Genomic DNA, 26,734 nt, shown 5'->3' on the forward strand with positions numbered 1-26,734 from the left:
ACATTTGTCATTCGATATCCACAAAAACAGAAGCCTTCATGCTGTGCTGTTAAACAAATTATAGAAAATTTCAAGAATTTTGAATACGTCTTAATGTCAGTGATTGATATAATATTAATTATTGATACATAAATGGTTCTTAAAACTAAACACTTTTGGATCGTTACATAAATTTACACTTATTTTTAATACCGAATTTGACAAAATTATCAAAAATAGGAGTTTTTATTTGAAAAAATCATAGGTTTTAGGCGGTTTTCTCAATTGTATTTTGAAACTTATTTTTTTAACACTTTGTATTAATAGTTTTCAAAATGTTTTCGAAATTCCATTAAAGTAAGTCATTTTCAACAATAAATGCGACTCAAATTAAGTATGACAAATTCACTTATTTCCCATCAAATGAATAATTATTCGAATGGCTGCAAATGTCAATTTTTACATAAAATTTCAAATATGTCAAAAACGGTTAGACTTAGGTATACGATATTAAACATGAACTACATTCATATATTGGATTAGAATTCAAAAATGTAATAATATATAGGGTGCTCCATTTAAAATAAGCAAGTTGATACGCACTTCCGGTATAACCGGAAGTGTGTCCCCCAATGACCTCGGCACGCTGCCCAATTTTCAAATTTCTGCTAATTACAGTATGGCAGATATCGATCGCGGCGGTTCCCGGTGGGACACCCTGTATAGACTTCATTTAAACACCATAAGAAACTGTCTACTTAATTTTATGATATTATCATTTCGTTTATTTTCCAGTTCTAAAATGTAATCATCCTGCATAGTTACATTTATAGATACAGAGTTTACAGAGTAACAATTTTACAACTGAGTTGTCCATAAATCACAGTCTGAGGCTCTACTTAAATAAACCATGTTATTTACGTTTAAAAGTTCCGTTGATTAAGTTAAACTTCTGGAACGCATTGGGTTAGATTGGGTTTCGTTAAACTGATTTAAAAGCCATTATCTGCATCTCATCAAATTGAAATTGTGGAATATTTAGAAAATATGTTCTTTGCTCATTTTCTCGGGACATTTGGAAAAAAATGGAAAAACAATTAATACGGCGACATTGCGCAAAAAAATTCTTTATATTCTAGCAGTTATAAAGCAATTAATAATTGTGCTTTTACTGGACTTTTGACAAAAATTAAACCTGAAGTTTCTCAGAGTTATACATTTTGCTTCATAAGCATTTTGCCAAAAGAGGCAGAGTTTTTATATAAAAATTGTTGAAATTAGAAATTTTATTCTATCTTTCCTTTAGAGCTTTTACAGTTTTCCAGATATTTAATTCAAATTTGGATTATGTACTATTGGCCAATGTATCAAACGGTTCTCAGAATGTACAGGGTGACATTTTTTTTGGGGTCAGATTTTCTTTTATCACCCGGAACTTTGTTATGACATAGTAAATATTGTGGCTTTTATGTAAAAAAATTAACTAATAATACTTTTAGTGTAGGTTGCCAAGTAATGGGCCAATTAATTAATTGAGCTTGGGCTATTGGTTGGTTATTCATAAAAATAGGAAGACAAAATAGTGTGCGTCATGGGACCCTCGACAGAAGTGATAACATATATTTATAGAAACCATAAAATATTGAACTTGATTAATTCATGATGGCAAAAATAATTTTATTTTATAAGTTTAATATTCTTGTTAGTGTAATAATTTATAAATGGATCAGGAATAGGTAAAATGTAATTTAATTTTCTTTTGAATGTAAAATATATTTGTATTTGCAACATTTAACATTCTTCAACGCTTGTACATATTTCTAAAGCTAAATCTTGTACATATTTCTCTTCTTGGGTTTGTGTAAACTCTTCTTGTTGAGTTTACGTGATAGAAAATAAGAAGACGGTACCCATGTTTTCTGAAATAATCGAGGTAAACTCAAATATTTTTTCAATTAAATTCAAAACGTATTTATTATTTATTATTACAAAACAGTTGTGATTTTTATCATTTTATGTTAAATATAATTGCTTACAAAATAGATATCTAAATATCTATTATTTTTTGTTACAAAATAAAATAACAAAAAATAGAACATATTATTGCATTAAAAGTTATTAATAATAGATGTGACACTTTATTTGCACTTAATCTTGGGAGTTCTTCATAAATTGACCCTGCCTTCTTTAGAGAATATCCGCTCAACATCTGGTTTAACAATTGTCTCCGATGAAAATCACTAGTAGAAAGAAAGTAGGTAGTAATATTTTACGAGATCGGAACTTTGAGTCGTGCAATACAATGCAAATGGACATCATCTGGGCAGCATCTGGACCTCAGACATAGGGAATCGGTGCCGGGATTCTATCGGTACGATTTAATTTAATTTAATCTTATCTTGATACGAATTGGCGTCCGCAATCAATCAGGCGATTTAAAACAGCTCCAACAGTTTTTCAAAAACTTTATTGTAGTGGATCTTAGATACAATTTTGCGTGTCGAATCATCGGTACACGGAAATGGGCAATCTCATTTGCAATGATAAATACCCGGTCGTTTGAACATGATTTTCAAAAGTTTGTAATATATTTTTCTGCAAATTTATGGACGATCCGCATTTTTTGCACTTCTGCTTGAGTGTGTATAATTGTGTGTGTACTTTAATTGGAAATTTAAAAGAACGCGAAACTCGAACAGGCATATAGTACATGAGCACCCTTACCTAGTATTTGCAGTATCTGCAGCTTCTCCCTTGTTAATTTGTTGATACATTGATATCAGCGTTATGAAATAAACGGCACCGAACACAATAATTTATAGATCAAAATCACCGTCAGTTTAATAACGCAATGTAAATTTGAAAAGTTTATCAGATCTACAGATGCACCCGCACTAAGAGAAAAATGTCGAATAGTAAAAGTGCATATGTTTGTCCCAAGCATCAGGCGCGAAGAGGCCGGAGTGGCAGCCNGGCTCGCCGTGACCGATAAAAATCTGTTCACCCTCCCATAAAAAGTTATCACTTCAAAAATCTACTGATTTATCTTGATCATCAATTAAACGTTTATTACATTTAGTTTATCGGTTGTGTTTGACAAAGAGAACAATGGTATATAAAACATCATTAACAGAATTCATTATGTTTTTCACTTGTAGCTTTAAATATATTTGTTATTATTTTCGTTTTGATGATAAATAAGAATTGTTCTTCCTTTTTTTATCGGTTACATAAATCTCTAGTTGATATGGGTGTTTTCTTGAGTCAATATTGCATGTAAATAATGATCATCAGACCATTGTGCATTGCTTAATTATGACGAAAAAACCGACGCCAAAATATTTCAAGCAACCTGGGCAGGCAAGTAGCCAACAAATATGAGCCCATCATATACTTCTATTGTATAACAGTGGCAAAAAGAAAAAATGCGTCAATACCGAAATCAGGCAAAATTCTTACCGTCCCTTTGAAATAAGGACGAGCTTAGGACAAAAGCCGATCAATAGGAAACCGAGGTTTAGTTTTCTTTGTTTTCTGAACTTTTTAAATATTTGTGTTGGGAACTTTTTAACTGTTTAGGAAGAGTTTTTTAATTATCTGATTATCATTGCTTTTGATAATTTTGGCTCTTTAATTTTTTTTGAAAACGCTAATGTTATCAATTGAGTGATAACTTACCAAATCTTTATGCAATTCTTTGGACACCACACTGGAGATTTTAAATACTCCTACGAAAATAAAAAAGGTACCCAAAAGGACAGATACGGTCCTAAGTACTGGAGAATTCATGATTTCGTTGCACTAAATACACTGTTTGGACAAAACACTATCACCGTTCCGGACTTTGCTTTATATTCGCTATTTGGATATATATGTTTTACATCCGTGCTACTAATTTAGGTACACATTTTCTGTTTTATTCGGCCCTTATTTTTGTTTTTCGCTTCTCATACAGGCAGAGAATAATTAACATTATTTTCGAAAGAGTATGCGCGTAATTCTGCGATCAATACGAGCGTCGCTTTATACTAAAAATATTTTCCCGAGTCCGTACAAAAATTGAAACATTTTATACGTTTTGCCATTGATTCGAAGCAATGTTACATGCATCTTGAAATCGATTAATGAATCACTATTAATAAATTCAATTAAACTAATGAGTGAAACGTTTTATATTAATAGATCTTATGGTCGAATTTTAGTTGGTAGAGGGCAACTTTTCATACAGTTGTTTGTATGATAAGTTGGCGCGCTAATTTTTTTCAAATCTATAGGATGTTTAGAGCATAAAATAGAGGAAAGGAGAACAAATATCAAACCTGTTTGAGAAGCCAGAGCATGCAATACAGGATACTGATAAGAAATTGCAAGCAGAAGTTCGTAGAAAGATTGGTCCAAAGAAGAACGAAGCATGGAAAAGACTGTTCAAGAATTAACTCACAACTAGGAGGAACACAAAGCACGGAAAGCTGGAGAATATTTGAAAATATGAGAACAGGAACAAGAAGATAAATAATATCCCCAAAAATTCTTAAGAAATAGGAAGGCTATTTTACAGACAGCTTCTAATGGCAGTCTAACTTGATGAAACACCAAGAAATTTTAGGTTTGTAGGAAGCTCCATCAGGGTAACAATAGAGGCAATAAAAAAACAACTCAACTGCCTAAACAATGGAAAAGTGCCCAGCCCTGGCAGTATAGTTAATGAAACAAGATTTGGGCAAAAATGGAAACATGATCCAAAAACTCTTTCAAAAGTGTCTCAACAATTAAACTATATCAGCAGAGTGAAAAATTCCTTATCTAACCACCTTGTTTAAAAGAGGAGACAGAAGCAGCTGGGAAAATTATCGAGGAATAGAAGTAACAGGCACAATCAGCTAGCAAAATCATTTGAAAAAAAACGCATAGAACCAGGATCTTCACTTGCTTTTCGTAGACCTACGGAAGGCATATGGCCCTGTGAGTCGCTTCAAAAGCTGTGGAAATCGCGCGAACAAACCAGCAATAATATGGACTCAATATGGAGGTAATAAATACGGTAGAATATCTATATGAACAGCGAATTAACAATTACTAAACTAATTTATTATTCAATTTTGTGCGTCAGAAGCGTTACAGCGCTAGGAGAAAGGCGCAATGTATCAGTGTACCATTAAAAAAGTAATATTTTAGAGTAATTTTTTTTGTCTCAAATTTCTCGTTTATTTTAAATGGCTTCACAAATTGGTTGAAATTATACAAAATGTTCCACAAAAGTTACAATGAAAGTTATGTTTTTGAAAAGGAACCCCTATATTAAATTATTATCTAAATTCTATAAAAAAAATATATTTTTTTATTTTCGCGTGTGTTTTATTAGCGCACACTATGAACCTTTTTGTCATTTAATGTACAAAAATTTAAAAATGTAACATAATGCTAACAAGTGGAAAGAAGCCAGAATTTGTTAATGCAATATCGCGATTCGATTTCTAACGAATTCTTTGAATCTTTTTTAAGGTATTTTTAATTTCCCGGAAAAAATCTGTACTGGGATGCAAAAATTAATATACCTTCAGTGAGTGTGATTTTCAACTTCCCCATCTACATATAAACTTTGTCCAATACCTATTTAAATTAAAGCTTGAACTTAAAAGAATAAATAAGAAGAATGGTAATTGATGCAAAATTATGAGTTTTATTTTGTTACATTCTTTAAACTTGTATAAACATTTACAGTGTAATATACGGTTTCCTTGTTTGTTTCACTTATTATCATTTTTTATTAAACATTCTAGTTATTTTTTTTTCAAAATGTACGGAAAACTAGGAATTTTTTAGTGACCATCTAGGGATTGGAATTTTACCGATCTGGCATCACTCACTGGTATGTAAGGTCGTAATGTTTCAACGTATGAATATCCACAACACAAAAAAATGGTTTTAAAGTTAGGTAACTTTCGACTCAAATTCTCTGAGAAAAGCTTTAGCAAAAATAGACCAGAATTGCCCAGAGGAACAAAACAAATTGATTTTTTTCGGATCTTGAGGTAGTAGGGGAGGAAAATGCTTATTTTTGTTATTTTTTGCGACTGTGTTCATTATAACCAGGTGGATCAATAATTATATGTATAAAACGTATTGAAACTCTCTAAAACCCAAACAGTTTTTACAAATTACTCAATTCGTTTTCAACACCTTGTACAGAGTAGGCAAAATTTATCATTTTTACGGATTATTTCGGAAATCATATGGTTGGTTCAGCTTAATTTTTGGAGCAAAATAATCCCTTGTTACTTTTCATTGAGATACAAGGTAAAGGTGAAAATATGGCGTTATCAACTTTTTTAGCTCTTTTATTACTGAAAATATTTTAAAAAATTTATAGATAGTCAATTGTACAGAAATATTTTTTTTACATAAATTAAAAAATATAATTTTGGGTTTTTCATGGACCGCGATGTATATTTTAACACTATTAAATAGCCCTGCTCTAAGTTTTTTTATGAGTTTGTAATCGTATTGTACTCTATAACGGTTTCTGCATGATTGCTGCGGTTTTCGAAATATCCGTAAAAACCACTTTGTTTGCACACTTTGTATATTTTATACCTAAGCAGCAAAGTTTCGTCGCTTTATCTGATTTTTACTGTATGAGATTAATCTGGTTGTTAATTATATTTGGTACGAAAAATGTTAGCACAATGAAATAATATACACAGACGAACTCAAGCGTGTGGCTTTATTTTAGATTATATTCCAAAACTGAGAACGGATCTGCACACGCATACGGTGAGCAGCAACACAGCACACCTGTTGACAACTTAAACTATAGATTTACAGACTTTTACGCCCGAAATAAAATAATTTCATAGTAACACTGAGCTATTATGTGGCTTCTGATCATTTTGAAACAATATCTGACAAAGTTAGTACATCAAAAATTGGATTCTGGTAAATACAGTTATTGTATGTGAATCGAAATTCCGAACGAGCGTAAACGCACAGTTTTTTTTAATCTGCCTTCAAATCTTGCTCACCTGAATATGTGTATGGTTCGTGTGTTTCGATAATTTCAAATACATTGTAACTCCATCAATCAATCACATAAAGTAAAAATTTCAATCTCGATATTGGAGTGATTGGTACCGTTTCGTACATCCTTACTTAACTGGTTGGTCCTAGACCATAGTTCTTCTTTTTCTCGCCATTCTTAACATAGTGCACAGACAAGAGATAGATAGATAATATAGTGATAATTATACCGTTAGAAGTACTAATGATAATTTAATCTGCTTGATAACGTAAATTGCATATAATTTCTAGAAAGATTCCAGATTTCTATTTTGGCACGCTGTATTGGTCACGTGCACAGACCAACAATCTAGATCATGCGATATTCGCCAATCAAAAGAACCAATCGGCTGATCGGAACGCGTTTGTAGTAAAACGAATAGACATTGACAGGGAGTCGTTAAAATTCCAAATGCCACTGTCCGTGTTTGTGCATAACAGCACAACGCTTTAACGCTTAGAGAAAAATTCTGATAAGAAAACGTTTCTTGCCGGTTTCGTTACACAAAGAAAAGCTGTAGAAATATATGATATTTAGCATAAGTTAAGTAAGCTAGGAAGATGGATGCTTTACCGCAAAGCTTATCTCTGTTCATTACTCACGTGGACAAAGAAGGTCCCTTTCTAAAAGTGTGGGGGCAAACCGAAAAAAACAATTCAATTTATGTGGAACAATTTCTGCTGAGTGCCTCCCAACAATTCGACCAGGGCATCGGCGTTCTGCCATTCGAAGCTTTACAAGTCAACACTCTGGTATGCGCCAAATATAAAGACAACAAGTATTACAGGTAATGTTTATCGTTCTTAAAAAGGGGCAAATTTTACTGTTTTCTCTGGTGAACAACCAATTCTCGTAAAGTTTTAGTGTTTTTGTAACCTCGAAAGTATAATGCGTCTATTTTAATCAATCTAATTTCTAAATTATTCATTAAACCCTACTTAAATGCTTTGCTTTCGACGGGTCTTAACGCGAAATTAAATGTTTGCACCATAAGAATACCCTGTATATACAATTTGAGGATCAACTGATCGTATATAAGACCAAGTAGCTTAGTATTAGTACCTTGTGAGCCCTGCATCAAATTATCCATATGTCCAATACATTTCTGCAAAGAAGATATAATTCACTAAATTACTTTGGTCAGGGTCAAAGATATGCCGCCCATTAACTGTTATTTTGTCATGCATCTGGTTAGCGTTTAAATAACTACTTTTCTTTTTTGGAACAGAAATAGCGCCATCGACATTAAGATCATTACAATTCAGTATTATTACAAACTGAACGTATATACCTACATATTCTACAGCGAAAAACATTCGGGAGCGAAAATATCATATACCTACCCTACCCACATAAGTGTCGTCTATCGGAGGTAGCGGCTCTTAAAAGGACGTTTCATAAACAATAATTTATTATTTAAATTGTTAACAACAGATAAAACTTGGTATACATGTTAGGTCTCATATGCTCAATTAACCTAAGGACAACAAAGTTTGAGTAATTGCCTCGTTTAATAAGCTTGTGATACTTTGTGATTAGCAAATTGCAAAATTACTACTCGTTGAGGGAGTGCAAATTTAAGAGCCGCCTACCGCCGTTAAGCGAGACTTTTGGACTATAGGGTATATAACTTGCCTTTAAAGCCTCGCAGGTTGAAATTGGACCACCCTGTATACTGATGCATATTCATAAGTAAACGCAATTAGCTTTAATTTTAACGGATTAAGAATGCACTGATTCGAATGGGAATTAAAACCTAATTTATTATACAGGGTGTCCCGTAAGCACGTGATCAAAAGGGCACAGCGACATTCTTTGGCTTAAAAGACAACAATCTGACTTTTAGTCAAGTTTTATTAACAAAAAGTGTCTAGCAACCCTGATTTGATGGTCAAAGTTCTTCCAATTTTTTTTTTGAATATGTATCTGGATATGTAGTTCTCCCGCACTCGATCGTTTCAGCAAAATATCAATTCTACATAAGAACAAATTCACAGCAAGTTTCATTAAAATACATCATACCATTCTCCCGATATTTAAAAAGATATATATTTTTTGAAGAACTTTGACCATCAATAGCAGAGTGGCCAGAAAATTTTTCTGATTAAAAGTTAGGCCAGATTCTCAATCGTCTTCTTGTGAAACAAACAATCTCGCAGTATTCTTTTGATAAAGTGTTTACAGGCAACTGTGTAAAACAACTTATTCTTGTTAATACAGGGTGAGTCAGCTGTGTACCTGTGCAGTTCTTGTAGTTTAATTGTGGAAAATGTTATCAAAACAAGTTTCAAATAAAAGTTCCCTATACGTAGTCGCTACGTATTTTTATGGAACAACCTTAATTTCATTTTATTTATGAAATATTCAATAAATGCTGTAGAAGTGTTCTTAAACATGTTATATCCCTAAGCCTTACMATTTTCTATTCATGAATGGTTTATAAAAAATAYTATAAAGCTAACATAGAAAATAAATAGGCATTATTTCWACGTACGAAATTTCAAACTCCACTATGTGTATCATACTTGCAYGTGCATTTCTATTACTTTAYCGCAAAAATGATATTTCCAAATTTCTGTTACATGATGGCACTGGACTCATTCATAAAATWSAGTAAAAATCGTGGTAATAMTCAAAACGTTTTTATATTAAACATAAAATTTTCTATTTAAGTACTTCAAGTAAATGTTTATAGAGAAAGCAAATTGTACGTGCACAGTCATTAAATAAGTTTACCATAAACTCAAAGCTTTTTTTATTCATAGGAACATAATATTGGAACATAATCCTCCTAAGTATTTGAAGTATGTGATTTTTATTAGTCAAAACTTCGTTACTTGAAAAACCTTAGAAGTATTACAGTTGCCTAAGCTTAGCGCTTTCTTCATAAGAAAACTCTCGCCGGACTATAATTATAAATTTTATTGACAGTAATTTTGAATAAAATCCGATTTTCTCATTTTGAAAGGAAAAACTTTAAATTGAGTAAAATATCACAGTRAACGTTATCAGAATATTTTCACYTTAACAATATTCAAAATATAGTCCAATTAATGTTCATGATGTAGTGMAAAATACATTAATRAATTAGCGAAGTCAATCAAAYTYAATATTTTCAGTCAAGTTTATACTTATTTAAAKAAAAATCACCCAAGCATTTTCTATCTTCTAGGTCACGTTCAGTCACGATACTTTCAAAATCTAAACGTTTATTCCGCTTCACAGATCGCGACAAATTGATATATTTTTCGATGAAAAATCACAGCTGAAATAAAATCACTGGTGGCCCTTCGGGTTCACCGTGAAAGTTGATGTAGGTAGTTATAAGTAGTTGATTTATCTGCTTTTGAATGTCGGCACTATTTTATTTTCCAGATATTCTTGCTTGCTATACAGGCTGATTGAAAGTCACATCAGATACGAAAGTTTTTCATAAATATCGTTTTAAGTTGTGATTCACTGATTGCCAACGTTTCTGTTTGCAGCTATTCCAAAGCATGATTGACCAACTTTCATTATATTTAGCCTGGTTTAGATCATGCGGAATATACGTATTGAATATTACTTTTTGAACACGAGAGTAATTGATCTCTATACACTTTGAAAAAAATGTGCACTTATCCAAATCTGAAGAGGACGATATTAGACGTATAAACAACAGCAGGATTTTTATTATCTTGTCTGAACATGATGCATTTACGCAAATGTTTGTGGTATTGTTAGTAACTGTTTTTTTGTTATATTTAAGGTCGAGGATATTGAACATTCTACATCCATTCTTCGTTGAGGTGTATTTCATAGATTATGGAAATAAGGATATAGTACCAAGTGACAACATACGAAGTTTACAAACTTTTCCGACATCATTCATTTCCATTCCACCTCTTTCAACAGGTTTTATTATTGCAGAAGCTCATTGTCCAGGTGTGTAAAAAATACAATAACATTATAGTAAAACTGGTAATATGGACAATACCTAGAAAGTAATATGTATCAAGGTAGTACCGAACTTTCATATCCAGACAATCGAATATGTGAACACGTTTGTCGAAATTTGTGCCAAAGCACTTAAAAACCCCTTTCCAATCTGGCATTTGTGATCTCTCATGCGGTTCAAAATTTAATCCTTGGAAATTTATTTTTATTTTTCAAAAATCAGATTTTTAATCAATATTTTGATATGTTTTATAGCATTTAAAATGATTTTTCAAATTTTGGTTTTCTAAAAAATCATAACATCAGGGTAAATGATATTAAAGAAATAAACAAGTGCTTACAGAACAATAAAAAGGGTGAGTGCAAAATAATTTTCTTTCTTAACTGAGCCTGTTATTCAGCCATAACCTACAGCCAAAAAAATATTTTCTTGACTAAAACAGAGTAGCAAATGTGAACCTGTCTTTCTCAAGACCGATTACACAGAATATGACGGCACGTTCCTACTTAATATTTATTTAAATATATTTGTTAAATAATTTGCATTACTTCACATGTCAGCCTAAAATGCTAAAACACATAAAAACGCTTTTATTAAAAATCTCTTAACTTGAAGGTCAATTGATTTATTTCTACCAGGTCTTGGTGAGCAAATGTTCTGAAAAGTCTATTTTTCAATTGTCTATATTTCTCAGAACGTGACGCTTGGCGGATCTGTTGATAGTTTTTTGTTAAAGATAATGCTATGAAGGCTTTCACGGCCGGTCAAATTACATTTAGGAATGTTTTCCGGGCTTTGATGCCGGTCTATCGGAATTTCTTCCTGACGTTTCGTCCACAACTGCGGTGGACATTTTCAAATATCAGCACCAGGAGTCTACAGAGTTCCGTGCAGCTGTGGAAGAGCATACATCGGCACCACAAAACGAAGCATAAACACTAGGATCACGGAGCACAAACGAAGTTGCAGATTAGGACAAACGGAAAAATCAGCAGTAGCGGAGCACGCACTGCTAGACGGCCACCAAATACGCTTCGACGAAGTTGACATTCTGCACCAATCTGAAAGATACTACCCGAGACTCACCAGAGAGGCCATCGAAATATTTAAACACCAAAACAATTTTAACAGAAAAGAAGAAATTACGGCACTCAATCCAGATTGGAAGCGCGTTTTCCGCCAAACAGCATGTGCGCCGAAGCGTTGGAACCCCCACGCATGAGCACACACGGCTGGGCTGCATAAATATGACGGGGAATCCAGCAGTTGAATCAGTCTTAGTTGGAAAGCACGGGAGATCACTTCGCCCACTGCCTCATCACCTTTGAAAATGTCCACCGCAGTTGTGGACGAAACGTCAGGAAGAAATTCCGATAGACCCCGGCTTCAAAGCCCGGAAAACATTCCTAAATGTAAAGATAATGCTGCCATTTTGAAACGCGCGGGTTTTCTTTGAAATTTTGCTTGTAATCAGCTTATGTTGCCTCGAGATTAAGCCGAGGTCGAAAGGTTCAAAAGGTGACACGGGCATGTGCATTTTTTATAATTATTAGGGGTCACTATTTTAGTGATACTCTAAAAAGAGTACGTAAATAGTGCACGCATCCACCAACCTGTCCAATATACAGAGTATTCCCATTTCGAGGGGAAATTTTCAAAATTATCCACCACACGCAGTTCGCACGAATGGAAGGCGATCTAGCGACTGCTGTTTAAATTTACTTGAATATACAGGGTGAGTTTTGAATGCTCTACTCGAAACTAATTTTCTTTTTTCAAAATTTGACAGTCATGACATGTCACGAGATATTTGAAGAAAACTAATTTATGACCGCCTTTTAAATAACTCCTAGTTCAGTCAGTATTAATCTGACAAGAAAACATTAAGTAAAAAAGTTTTAGGAAATTGCATTCCAAATAAAATGACATAAGACATTTTTCATTCAAGAAATCATTTTAGATTATCCCTTTATTAAATAGAGCATTCTATTACGATTTCAGTGATATATCATATCGTTAGGCTTTTTCGAAAATTAAGTGATTGTGAATTATTTTTACTGTTTTAATGTAGTTGATCGAAGTTACCCATGGAAAATAGTATATGGCACACAGCAGTGTTTCAATAGTAACAAATAATAACAATTCGAGAGTTCAAAAGTCCGGACGCGAAAATTATAATCACAACTTAAGTTGTAATTAGACACTTGTTTTGTTGACATTGGTGTTTACATCTGAATGTGATCTGTTTCGTTCTAATCAACTTTTGCAAGCTTTTAAAGAAATAGAAACATATCGAAAAGTGTATATGTTTTGTTTTATGTTATAAATGTCATTAATTCCAATAAATAAATAAGTCTGAACTGCCACTCGGGTAATTTGATGTTTCGCAACGCCACCATCGGTAGTTGAACTCGCTATATCGCTAACTCGCTATATCATAACTCGCTAGTCGAACTACTTTAAAATTGGTAATAACTTTATTTTTATTAAGAGGGCAACTCATGTAAAGTATTTATTACAAAACATACTGCAGATAATTAAAATTGAACTCTAAAAACTATAATTTTTATTGCAAAATATTTTCAAAGTGAGGGTTTTATTGTGTTATATAGTGAGAGTTCAGAGCTTTATTATTGAATAAATTGCTTTTCTAACTGACCGACTAACAATATTTTCAATTGTTCCAACAGCTTTTAAAGTTCATTTAAATTGCCATATTTATTTTTATAAACTGTGTTTTTACGGCTCCCCATAAAAAACTGACTGATCCGGTGATCGAGGTGGCCATAAATTACAACCGTTTCTTCCAATCCGAGCGCCAGCAAATTGTTCGTCCAAATGATTCTGCACCTTTGCAAAATTATGCGCAGATGCGGTAATGGGCAATGTTGAAACTATTGCCCATTACGTCGTGTTTCCAAGTCTAAGTCGTTTGAGCATAATATCCAGATGATTCCGGAGGAATTGAAGAGGCCGACTTTAATTTAAGGTGCCTTCAAAAATAAATGTACTAATCATTTTTGATCCCGTCATTCCGTACCAAGCGTTAAGGAGGTTCATCTGGTACGTCTCTAGTCAAAATAAAGTACGCATAGTGTTGTGACTCACTGAATAGTGAAGGAAGTACTTAAATATGATAATTTTTCTTTCCAAATGCTTAGTTATTTCAATAAGCTACTTCTCAAGCATAGGACCTTTTCAAAATAATACGTAATAACAGCGTTTAAACTCGAATTTCAACTGTTAGTATATTATAGAAATTTTCAAAAAAAAATAAATTCTCGTACTCGTAAGTGTATAATTAACACGTAAGTGTATAATTATATAGAGATATAACAATTGTTTCTAAAGCGTGTTATATGTGAGAAACTTTATGGAATGCAATGCAATTAAATGTAACTTTTAGGGGGTGGAGAATGGAAAGAGCAAATATTCGAGGTTATATCGAAAGAGCTGAACTATAGAGAAGTGCGATGTAATTTACTTACTAAGGCCACGAATCACTATCTTGTCAACTTGTACATTGATAGTACTGATCTTAGTTCACTATTTATAAATAGGGGCTTGTTGCAACCTATTCCCCTTCATGCCCAACAAGCTGTTTTGCTCAGTATGAGTTTGCTACAGAAAGTCCCACCGCCATCCGTGGCTCCAATTGCATCTTCAACGGAAATCAACACTTACAAAGCGTGTACTTTGGGTAATATTTGAAAATCTGCTTTGCATGTACATTTTTAAAGAAATTTCATTTTTATTTAGAACCTATGCAGCAGTATGCTGTATATGTTTCATTTGTTAACGAGGGCCCAACTCACTTCTCAGTTCAGTTGCAACAGTCTGAAACCGTATTGGCTAAATTAATGAAAGAAATTAACGAAATTGGTTTACGATTGATGGAAGAAGTACCTCTGCCAGGGACTATCTGCTTAGCGAAATGCCAAGAAGATGATAATGTCTGCAGAGCTGTAGTTACCAATGAAGTCGATAACCAATTTAAGGTATTTTTACTATTTCTGTAAAACTATTTGACGAAACCATATATATACCATGTTCTTGTAGGTGTTTTATGTTGATTTTGGAAACTACGAGATACTGCCCCTTGAAGGTTTATTTCAAATACCGTTCAAATATGTACTACCTAAAGTAATGGCTATTAGAGTGGCGCTAAATGGTGTTGAGAAATCCACAGTTACCATCGACATGCGACTGGCGTTCAAACGATTTGTCGACAATCGGCTTCTTTATATGAAAGTTCTTCCATCCTCAACTAAAACTGTGATTCCCAAATGTGAATTGTGGGATCCCGAGACGAAGACCAGTGCATTAGATGTAATTAATAGGTACAAAAAGAAATTTAATGAATGAAAGCGAATTCATACAAATTTACGAATGTTTTAGAGCTGCTCTACATGCCTACCCAGAGCCACTTATCTTAAACAGGGGATTCACGCAGCCTGTGAAAGTCAGTTATGTATTTAGCTGTAACCGATTCTTTGTTCAATTATTGAGTAAAGAGTCAGAATTGGCAAAGTTAATGAACGACTTGCAAACTGCCTGCCAATCTAGTGACATTATTTCCGATATAAGAATTGGTAATTTTTGTTGCATTATAAGTACTCCTTTTTTAATCAGGGGAGCGGAGCGGCAAAAATAGTGTGCAGACTTATAAAGAATGGAAAACAATTGCTAATTTCCAACCTCTGCACATATCTGTATATCATAAGAAAGATTCTTATATCAAATATACTATTTCAGGCCTACCATGTTGTGCTTTATTTGAATCGGATCAGCTATGGTATCGAAGTGAAATAGTCGATGTAATGGATAGCGAAAATGTTAAGGTCAAATATATAGATTATGGAAATGAAGAATTCATAGCAATTACCCATTTGCGAATGATTGAAGGGGAGCTGGTAATTATTGTTTTTTTTTAATTTATGGTGTTACTTGACACAAATTTTTATGCAAGTACCGTAATTCAGTTCTTTTCTAGTTAACTGTTTTGCGACCTCAGGCCATTGAATGTTGTCTTAATGGTTATCAAAACATGGGTGTTGAAGAAGAAAGAGATGCCCTCTTTGAACATCTGATATTGGAGAAAATATTCTCAATGAAGGCTACTGAAATGTATGGCAAGAAGGTATATAAAACTATGCAAAACTGTATAAATCATATTAACCTTTAATTGATTATTTGTGCACAAAGTTGTAACTTGAAACGTGAGTAATGTGTAATTCCTTTTTAAAGAGCCTCCACATTAATAAGAAGGTATCTTTTTGGGGTTTTATTAACTTCACCGCTCTGAAGAACATTGCCAAAAACCAAATCTAAATATATTTAAACATAGGTATTTCGTAATTCTTTTAGGCACTTGTTGAGCTTATTGACGAAAATAACTACAATGTAGCGTCCTTGTTGCTGGATAAAATCGCAGCGTCAAAGAGTCAAGTAAGCCCAATGTTGGTACACGCCGACAATACGATACAACATAGGAAAACCAGCGATTCAAGCGAAAGTTATAAAAACCAGGTGAAACCGGCAGCTAGGTAAGAATGGTGAAATATTAACTGTTCTGTACTTTAAACAGTAATTATTCGGGATACACATAAAACAGTGGCAAATATTACTTTTTAACTTGTCTGCCATCCACATTTTATGTAAATGTAAATAATAATAATAAATTAATTTTTTTAGAGAATGGAATAGAAACGATGCAACAGAACCTCGAAACGACAAATCTCAAAAACCATGGCGAACGAATAACAAAGATACACAGTAAGTGACAATTAATTAATTAATTTTAATTTTTTTTGTTTTTTAAGTTTTTTTGATACTGTGTGTTCTGTTGGATGCATTGATTGCATTTCTCTCTGTGTGAATTTTAATAAAAATACCTGAGCACGTTTTTGGAGAGAGTGACAATATTTTTCTGTATTTATTGTTTCGTTTTTCCGTTTTCCCTCATCAGGTCTCCTTTTAATTTTTGTCATTAAAATATTTTCAAGTAAGATGTGGTTAAATAAATTGTTGTAAATTGCAGAAAAATGTTCATAATATTTAAATTATACAATAATTAATAATTTTTTAAGAATAATCGTTTTTTTTTTTAATTTAAATGATCAAAGTCAGTGGGACATTAATTAATAGCCCTATTTGCAGTGTAGCTTTGTATCGGTATGTTCAAAATGTTTAACTTATTTTACAGATGCTTGCTTAATAATGTTTCCAAAACGTTCTTTTTCTCGCTAAATTAAATGTTTCCTGGTCTTTCTAGACAGGATTATAAATTAACTCTTAGATGTAAATAAAATCAAATGATACCTGCTTCGGAGATTTGAATATAACCGATAACCAAAATCATGTTCTAAATATGTTACTAGGTGGCTCCTAAAAATGAACACAAAACTTGTATTTGACAATTTATAAGTACAATTAATTTAGAATGTAATCATTATTGAAAGTTGTGTTACTTTTACATGCAGCTTAAGTGTGGCATGGAGAATCAGAAAATATCAAACTCTGTGAGTGTTGTAAATTGGGGTCAAATTTTAATTAATAAATAACACAGTAATTGATTTTCGATATTCCAGCGATAACGAAACGAGCTCGAACGACCGATCACCGGAGAGTGGATCGTGGAGGCAAAACAATAAACATTTCGAGTAAGTTTGTTAACATTAAATATGCCATTATCCATAATGTTGTGTTCGTATAGTCAAAATGATAGACGAAAATTACGCGATCGAGGAGATGGTGATTGGGGCGATAAAGGATACAGAGAACGGGGTGATCGACGAGACCAAGACTGGAATGATAAAAGTGAACGTGGAGATCGTGCTGACCGAGGGGACCGAAATCGAGGACCCAGAGATAGAGAACATTCCGATCGATCCCGAGGAGACAGAGAACAAAACGATAGAGTACAGAAGGATCGATACAGTGCCAATGACAGAATCAATCGTTTTCGAAATGATAATAAATCTAACAATTGGAATAATACAGATGGTGAGTCCCATACATGAGTTTCTTAATTCTTGCGTTAACTAAAATAATGTATTTTTATAATTATCATGACGTACCGCTCGGTGGATCTACCGATAAACATTTTATCTTGTTTATAAAAATCATTATCTTTTCGATTAATATTTTTTTAACCACCCCAAAGAAATTTTGCACACACTTGCACACACGATTTTGCTGTACAACGTACACCATACTAAGGAATTTTTCCCGAGTTCTGGAGATTTTTCTCAGTTAAAGAGAAAGAGAGATTTGTTATAACTATCTAGGGATTTAAAAAAATTACGTTTATCTACAATAAAATGCTGGGACGAAAATATTAATATTCGGACTACATACGGCTAACAAGTCGAGAGAGACGAGCAACAATTTGTTAATGCGATTTCAGCCACAGTCAGTGGATCCCCGTACGTGTACGGTGAAGAAGGTCTTGTAATTTATCGGAAATAGTCTTTACTGGGATGTAAAAATCAATACACCTGCAGTGAGTCTGATTTGCAACTGCCCCATCTACATATAAACGTTGTCAAATTCCTATTTAAATTAAAGATTTAATTTAAAGGGCAACTAAAATATTAATTTACTGGAAAATAATTTGTGCCAATAACCAGACATTCAATCGAGAGCATCCGAGATCAATTCTTTTATTTCTCAATTAATTAATATACGGTAAATATTAAAAATTGTATTAAAAATTGAGGATATAAAAAATGAAGAAAAAAAAGAGGAGGCAAAGATATAACAACTGGCGGCTAACAATAAATCTTCAGTTTTTAAATTTTCTTTCTGTTGGAAACGCCACATGGTTATGCAACTGCTTCTCACCAACTGAATTGTGTTGCACATTTGTCCTTGTGATGTGGACAGTTTGTCTCAATTTTGTCTTGTCTGAATTCCTGAAATGTTGTGTTTTTATCTAAAAATCGTGTTCAAATCAAAAAACTTGTCTGCTTGGTCTCGAACCGGCATTAAACGTACATTTTTTAAAACAATTTACAATAAGAGTGAGTTGGGCGTTTAAACAATTAAAATTCGATGGGAATTTTTATGAGTATGCCTATATTAATTATAAGAACCGTATGAACCATATCATATCATGAAATTCTAAGACTTAAATTTATTAACTCTGTTAAAGTCTCATGGGACTGAATCTAATAGACACGGGGCAGGTTTCTCCGATTTTGTTAGTTCCAAAACACCAGAAAATAAATTCCTTAAAAAAATATTATTATTGTTATTAGATAGGTAGTAAGTGTGTCGTTTTAAGAAGCAATAATAACATACAAGTAAAAATACACACACACACATGCACACACACACAAAATTGGTAATTTTTGACTTTTTACTTGATTAATTTTTTTATACTTTTAAATGTAAATTTAGATGTGTTTGAAAACACGCCTACATGGAATAGTAATGGAAATGAAGCTAAATCATCCGTTGATAAAAATGATAGTTGGGCAGATAGTACACCATCTTCAAATCAGAATAGTTATGAAACTTATCAACCTAAAGATGATAAATATGCTGGCCGGAAAAGGTAACTTTTGTCTATTACCAATGTGGTTACGATCACAGTACGTTATTTATTACCAACAATCCAAACACTTAATATATTATTTGATTGAAACCATGTGCTAGTTTTAAAATATCTCGATTTTGTATCGAATATTTTTTGTATATTTAAGCTGCATCTCTGTACTTTATAGTTTAATAATTACCAGTTTTTAATATGTTTTTAATTCAATAAAAATTATAATGTAGGTTTGAAGACAGAGACAGTAGCCGTCAAGATGGAAAAAGTTGGAACAAGAAAGACAACTTGAGGGCAGACATATCTAAAAAAGGCTTTATAAAGTATGTATCAATACTGTTTAGGTAATAAATCCTAGATTGTGATTTAAAAAAATATATTTAATTTCATTTCAGTTTCAAAATTGATCAATTCACATTCTAATTTCTAGTTATCGTTTATAAAATCATAAAAATTGAATTTGGAATAATTATTTACCATTAAAATGTGAAAGTGCGATGCAATATTAAAATTAGGGCATTTAATAAAATATTTAATCGTGTCTAACTGTAAATATGATTCTACAAGCGTATAAAAGTTCGGCTTTTATGACGCTAACGAAATATTACAAAAAACTAGTTATATCACACAGTGTTTAAAGTAAATTCTATTTAAATATTGCAAACGAACATTTTGGTATTTTTAATGCAATACTTCCAACATGGTCCATCTTGCAATTTAATAAATTTACTTTATGGTGTTTTCTTCATTTATTTGTGCGTGAAGTCGATGTTCGAGCAACTACTCACAATTTTTATTCATAATAATACACAATGACTAATTTTTTGTAATAATCGCAAGGTGTTTAAGCCATTTGGTTGCTTTTTATTATATATGTTTTTCTTTTATTCTTTGTCGGTTTTGGATTTTAATTTTATTGGTGCTTTAGGGATGGAAGTGATCTGAGTCTTAGTGGATCCGATAAAGGTTCTAGGAAAGGTGGTAGAGCCATTTCAAAATCTGAATACAATGATACTGGTGCAGGTAGAAGGTTTCAAAATAGGCAAGTGAATCAAAATGTTAAATTGTTTTTATTCAATTGTTCATAAGATAAACATATAGACATGAATGTTGACGGTCAAATCAGTTACATCGAAAACAATGAAATGTGCACACTGAGCAAAAAACAATCCCCTATGATTACTTTAGTAAAAGGTTTGAGGTAATTGTCGAGTTCCGTCTTTTTAAAATACGTAGAATTCCATTATCGCATGATAATCACATAGAATGAGGGGTTCAGTTTCATGATCAAATTTAACTCTGTCTGTAATTATCTYTGTAAAAMTCTGTAAAAAAAATCTTATCTCTTATCTGTAAAAAAAAAACKGATTTTGATTTCTAAGTCATTGAATCGTGATTAGTCAATTTTTTTATTTTTCAGATCGGAAAAGTCRTATRACAATAATCCCCGAAGTAATGATGAGATTAGGCAACCAATTGATGCAGCGCCAAATACAGAGACTTTCACACAACTAGATGTTGTTGGAAGCGAAGCAGCGGTAGTTATTAGTTGGTTTCATAATCCAGAGTACTTTTATTGCCAGTTACAAAGTACACAAGTAAGATTTGATTGAAAATCCATCGATCGATTATACTAATAGCGGCATTATTGTTTCAAGCCTGAATTTAAAACCATGATGGAAGAAATCCAACAGTTTTACAAAGGGAGAAAAGCAGAGCTCTCTGCCGTGGGTGCCCCGGTCATTGGATTATTTCCAGAAGATAGTGTTTTATACAGAGGTCAAGTCTTGGAAGTTTTAGGAAACCAATACAAAGTACTTTATGTCGATTTTGGAAATGTGTCAACTGTAAATAAAGTGTGGCCTATAGGTAATTTGAAATAGTGGAACTTAAAAAGTAATCGTTACTACAAATTATTTTCAGATAAAAAGTTCATGCAAATGCCAGCACAGGCAATTTGCTGTGGTTTCAAGGGCATAGAACCTATTGGCGGCAATTGGCCAGATCCGTCAACATTTGCTCAATATTTTGGCAAGGACTGTTTTATGGCCAGATTTTTAGAGAAGAATGACGACAGGTAATGCTCTAATATTGGTTAAACTATCTTTAATTTACTAATATTTAATTCAATGCAATTAATTTTATTCAACCAAACCGTTTAAATACGAATACGGTACGAAAAAAATCGATTTTTGCTATACGTTTAAGAATGGAACTACTACTAACTAGCTGAAACGAATTGCTACTTTTACATAACACAAACAGTGCATTAATTAACATTTACTACTTGCATTAAATTAATAATTAAAATCAAAACACGAACTGTCAGCAGCTCTGTTTGAAATGCTTTCGCTCTGTCTTAATTTCTAAGCATCTTACATAATATATATTTGGTACTTGGTGCATTTGATGGCAGAATTTTAAATGGAAATTTGAGGTTTTTGACAACTTGTTTTTTAGCAAATATTTGTTGTAAAACCACCAATAGTTTTTCAATTAACTTCTGCCAAGCCTTATTCTAAAACACGTATATTATATAGAAGGTATACTAGTAACGTACTTGGCTGTGGAAAAACGTTTTTTTTACCGCCCTTCATTTCTATTTCCGGTATGTTCCGCGCACTTTTAAAGACTTCAACGGAATAGCGCCTGGCCGAGTTCAATTTTCGGCAGTGCGTCTGAGAAGCAAATCATTCGAGTAGTCCCAAGGGAAGCGCACTCTTTGGCGGATTAAGCGATACTAATAACGCCGGTATGCATAGTCAATCTTCGGCACTTTGCCGGAGGTTGTTTTGTGTGTCCACGCGAAAATGACGGGTTTTTTCTTCAACAAAGTTGCTCTTTGTTAGATAGAATCGCCGACGATTCTCCGATAGAATGAGCAGGCACAATATCATTATTCTGGTGGCCCCCGCCGACCGCTTTTGCGGTGATAATAATTTACCGACAAAAGTTCGGCACTGCTTTTGTTGGCGCGTGAAGTCGGCGCTGGAACGCCGTTAAAGGCAGGAAAGATAAGCGCTTTCCACAGCGGCTAGTTACCTCAAAGGATAATATATTGTAAATAATTCGTAAAAGAATTATTTTTTGTAAGAAAATACATATTAACGGTGAAAGCCGTTATTAACGTTGAGAAAATCAACCAATTGATTAGAAAACCTCTTTTCTAAACATTAAGCAAATGTATTGCAATAATAACTTTGTTTATTAGTATTATTATTTCAACAACACATCATACATACAAGCATTATTTTCCTTTCACCAATTAGGGATTGACAATAAAATTGATTCAAAATATCTAATATCAAAAGAACAGGAAGGCCTCGTTTTGTGATTTGTTCCTGATGATTGATTAATGGAAACAAAACATTTTGCACAATTTCCTTTGAGAAACGAAAGCGCAAATTTCCACCGCATCGCCCAACAACATTAAAATGCACGTGCGTCAGATGCTTAACCGATCGGCTATGCAAACAAAATTGTCTCCAGCAAACGGCGGGAGGCCGGCACATCGTAAGAGCTCGACTATGCATATCGGCCTAAGACTATCGGTGTCAGAAAACGTCGCTGCGCGTTGAAGTAGATAATATTTCACATTTACTTACTGTTTGGCTACGCCATATGCGCATTTTGTGAGGCGATAGGAAATAGCGTATATGTGATTGTGCGCAAGCGGGAAATTTGGTGAAAGCCTCCCGTCCCATGCATTCGTTTATACGATGGTATGAAAGTGTTTCTATTGGTCAGAGATTTTAGATGTTCGTGCGATCGAAGGTGTTATCGAATTCCTTTTACATGCCTGGTGTTTGAACTGAGAGTGGAAACAATGTTTGCTGCAATATTCACAAACAGATTTACCTTCCATTTTTGGCGATCCAAAGGGACTACACCTATGAATACCAAACAAACAAACCTAAATAATTAATTAATTAAACTAAAACACAATTAAATTGCAAGCACAAGACTCTGGATAACACCCTGCAATATGCCCACTTAATAAAACATACGGATACTATTTACTATTCGTTTATAACTATTATATACAAGGTAATTGAAAATTGGCGTCATTCCTGGCTTTCTAAAACTGAAATTTCCAAAAAACTATATCAGAAGTATGGGAACAATGTTTTTCAAGGTAATCTGCCTAATTAACATTATGTGAAAACTCCGGTAACCATAGGAAAATATAGAAAGTGGATAGGAAATTTATTACCGAAAATGAGAAAAAATCGAATTTAAAATGCCCGGAATGTTGCAATTTCTTTCAAAACGGTAAGAAAAAGGCTCAATGAATCCGGATTGAGTGCAAAACGCTCTTAATCATAGTCTATGAGCAAGCTAGGCTTGAGTTTGCTCGATAATGCGTGGATTGGGATTTGGATGACTGGAAGAAAGTCTTGTTTACTGATGAAGTTAGAGTGGGTTTAAAATCTTCGTATGGGCGAGTATTTATTTGGAGAAGACCAGGTGAAAGATACAGCCAAAACATGTATGGTTCCCCAACTGGCTTTCCGTGGTGGCTCAATAATTTTTTGAGGTGGAATTTCTTTGGAGTTCTTCTTCCACGGACCTTGTGGTGATCCGAGGAAGATCACTAACTTCCCAGAAGTACATTCAAGAGATTTTATAAAACCATTACACTCTTGCACCTCACATAGGCGAATATTTTTTGTTTATGGATGATAATGCCAGACCGCACCGAACTCTGATCGTGCGCGAATATCTGAATGAGGTTGGCATTCAACGTTTAGTGTGGCGTTTAGTTTGTCCTGACCTTAACGAACCAGTTTGGGATCAGCTCAAACGACGTATTCGAGGACGAGCTCCTACTCCTGAGGACTTGGCAGAACTGGAAAACGCGGTTCTTCAAGAATAGCACAACATACCTCAAGAATTCATTCCAAACCTTTTTTTATGGCATTCCAAGACGTTTGAGGGACGTTATTCGAGCTAGAGGCGGCAATACACGCTATCGAATCGGTTAAAGGCCGGAACTTTACCCGAATTACAAAATATATTTTTCATAAATTTTTACCAAAAATGTGATAAACTAGTGATTCATGTTTTGTTTTAATTTCTACTATTTCTTTCGGAAACATTTTCATATTAATTTAAAAACAATAATTTGAATTATGATAAAAGTATGTGGGGTTTATAATATTTTTTCTTTGAAATTTATAGATGGTGCGCTAATTTTGTCCGTGAGTGTGTTTTTTAATTTTTAAAATCGCATTTAATTTTTTACGATTTGGATTTCAGGTAAAGTGGTATCTAGTGGCAAGGCGGAGAAACATTTTTTTGTCAGAAAATTAAAGATTACTAAGATAAAACTTTGAACCAATTTTCAATTTGATCCGCGAATAAATGTTCAAAAAAGGTAAAAAATAAAAAGAAACAAATTAAATTTGATGGGATAGATTTAACTCGAAAAATATTCAGAATTCGAATTTTTGTTACATGACCTACGACCATTATTTTACCATGTAGAATCGCCCTTAAAAAATTCTTAACACATTTTTCGAACACCCTGTATTTTATACAGGACTACGGATAATCGAATGACTTAATATTTTTGTCTTACTTTCAGAACTTTTATTCAGCTGTGGGACAATCAAGAAGAAATGTCACAGTTGCTCATCCAATCAAACTTGGCTATATCTGCTAAGCCACACATAGAAACAGATGAAAGTGTGGATATATATTTATTGCTGAGCCAACAATTCCGCGTTGTTCTGAAAAGTGTGAACAACTTGAATGATATAATTGTAGCTTTAGAGTGCGGGCTGGCCTTGACTTGTAAAGCGCACAATTTAGAATTGGCAACCGAATCTCATGAAGATGCTCTTAAGGTATTTATTGGTTCTAAACGAATTAGCACAATACTTATCGCTCGGTTCTGTTGCTTTCAAGGCTTATTTGGAGCAAACTTTGATTATCTACGTAGATAATGTCTTAGAAAACGAGCAGCTGGAAGTAACATTTTATGACAACGAAGGTAATAAAATAGATATACTATCACCAGATGAAGGAGCTTATCAGAACGTAGAACCACTTTGTCAGACATTAATTAATAGGTAATAAATTTTAAATGAAATTGCACGGATATCTTAATATCTCTCTTACCATAATAGCTCTCAACTGAAGGGTTTGGTATCGCATGCTAATGAAACTTCGGTATTCATTCAACCCGCTATGTATGCTGAACAGATATTAGTTTTTCTGGATCAAATATTTGAAGCTTATGATACGAGAAATGAGGAATCAACTATCATTCCAGAAGAAGGTAACTTGTCAATTTTCTGTGCAAGTTTTGTATGAGATGGCAATTTTGCAAATTTAAAAACAATTTACCAGGATTTGTATATGCTGTACATGGTTCTGATGGCAATTGGTATAGAGGTAGAGTGGAGACCTTCGATGATGATAAAGCGACAATAACATATGTAGACTATGGGAATAGCGAGAGTGTTCCATTTTCCGATCTTAGAGAGCTATCGCCCGAATTCAACGTGCCCAATGTTATGTGTGTAAAGGTAAATATTATCTGTATTTTAATCTCACTAATCTTCACACTTCATATAAAGTAATTGTTTCTGTCAACCCTCATGCTCTCAACCAGTTGTAAATGTTGACGTCCCGTTTTTCAGGTAAATCTCACATCGGGAACAGCATCATCTTTCCTCGATAAAGAGGTTGTAGCATCAATTTATTATGGATATAGTGGATGGGAAGGAACTATACAAGAATGTATTAATAATGAAAATATAAGCGAAACTGCAATCGAAGTTACTAATACAGATACAGCTTTACCTTTAACAGATGGCCCCCAACAAAAATCTGGGGATTCCGAATTAATAGTTGATGATGCAGAAGTTCACAATACAGATTATGTAAATAACGAGGCAGAGCAGAATTTGGTTACTGAATATATAAATACGGGTAAGTTTCAACGGTTTTTTCTATACAGGGTGATTCAAAATTGGCGTCATTCCTCTGGAGGTGTTGTCTGGCGCTGTTATAGGAGTACAGAAAAAATAGTCAAAGAAATTAATTGTTATTAAAAACTGAGAAATTTGCAAAAAACTATATCAGAAATACGGCAGCAATGTATCTGCCATATGTCAAGGTAATCTGCCTAATTAACATTGCGCAAATACTTGTTGCTTCGTAATTATTTAAAACTCCGGTAACCATGGAATTATACAGA

General features: G+C 33.3%; 2 protein-coding genes across 4 annotated transcripts in view; both read left to right on the top strand.

Annotated features, from left to right (window-relative positions):
• The first annotated feature begins 7,361 nt into the window (after positions 1–7,361).
• LOC125503991 (maternal protein tudor-like) lies at positions 7,362–20,806 on the top strand. The gene is made up of 15 exons (XM_048665267.1): positions 7,362–7,823; positions 10,785–10,960; positions 14,380–14,673; positions 14,733–14,971; positions 15,033–15,313; positions 15,372–15,565; positions 15,729–15,886; positions 15,967–16,113; positions 16,341–16,519; positions 16,668–16,748; positions 17,564–17,635; positions 17,689–17,978; positions 19,377–19,533; positions 19,758–19,850; positions 20,456–20,806. Exons 1-15 carry the CDS (start codon positions 7,597–7,599, stop codon positions 20,613–20,615), a joined length of 2,748 nt encoding a protein of 915 aa, XP_048521224.1. The 5' UTR covers positions 7,362–7,596; the 3' UTR covers positions 20,616–20,806.
• A 114-nt stretch (positions 20,807–20,920) lies between these two features.
• LOC125503992 (maternal protein tudor-like) overlaps positions 20,921–26,734 on the top strand; it is a 16,650-nt gene continuing 10,836 nt past the window's right edge. For all 3 annotated transcript variants that reach the window (XM_048665268.1, XM_048665270.1, XM_048665269.1), the window contains exons 1-8: positions 20,921–21,125; positions 21,186–21,396; positions 21,451–21,604; positions 25,115–25,376; positions 25,438–25,601; positions 25,659–25,810; positions 25,882–26,060; positions 26,175–26,466. In XM_048665268.1, coding sequence (XP_048521225.1) covers positions 21,201–21,396; positions 21,451–21,604; positions 25,115–25,376; positions 25,438–25,601; positions 25,659–25,810; positions 25,882–26,060; positions 26,175–26,466 — 1,399 coding nt within the window. In that variant the 5' untranslated portion in view covers positions 20,921–21,125; positions 21,186–21,200. The remainder of the gene's footprint in view (positions 21,126–21,185; positions 21,397–21,450; positions 21,605–25,114; positions 25,377–25,437; positions 25,602–25,658; positions 25,811–25,881; positions 26,061–26,174; positions 26,467–26,734) is intronic.

This window comes from Dendroctonus ponderosae, unplaced genomic scaffold (genome assembly GCF_020466585.1).
Source record: "Dendroctonus ponderosae isolate FM_Combo_2020 unplaced genomic scaffold, Dpon_F_20191213v2 Dpon_F_20191213_3, whole genome shotgun sequence".
In the NCBI taxonomy this organism is placed as follows: Eukaryota; Metazoa; Arthropoda; class Insecta; order Coleoptera; family Curculionidae; genus Dendroctonus; species Dendroctonus ponderosae.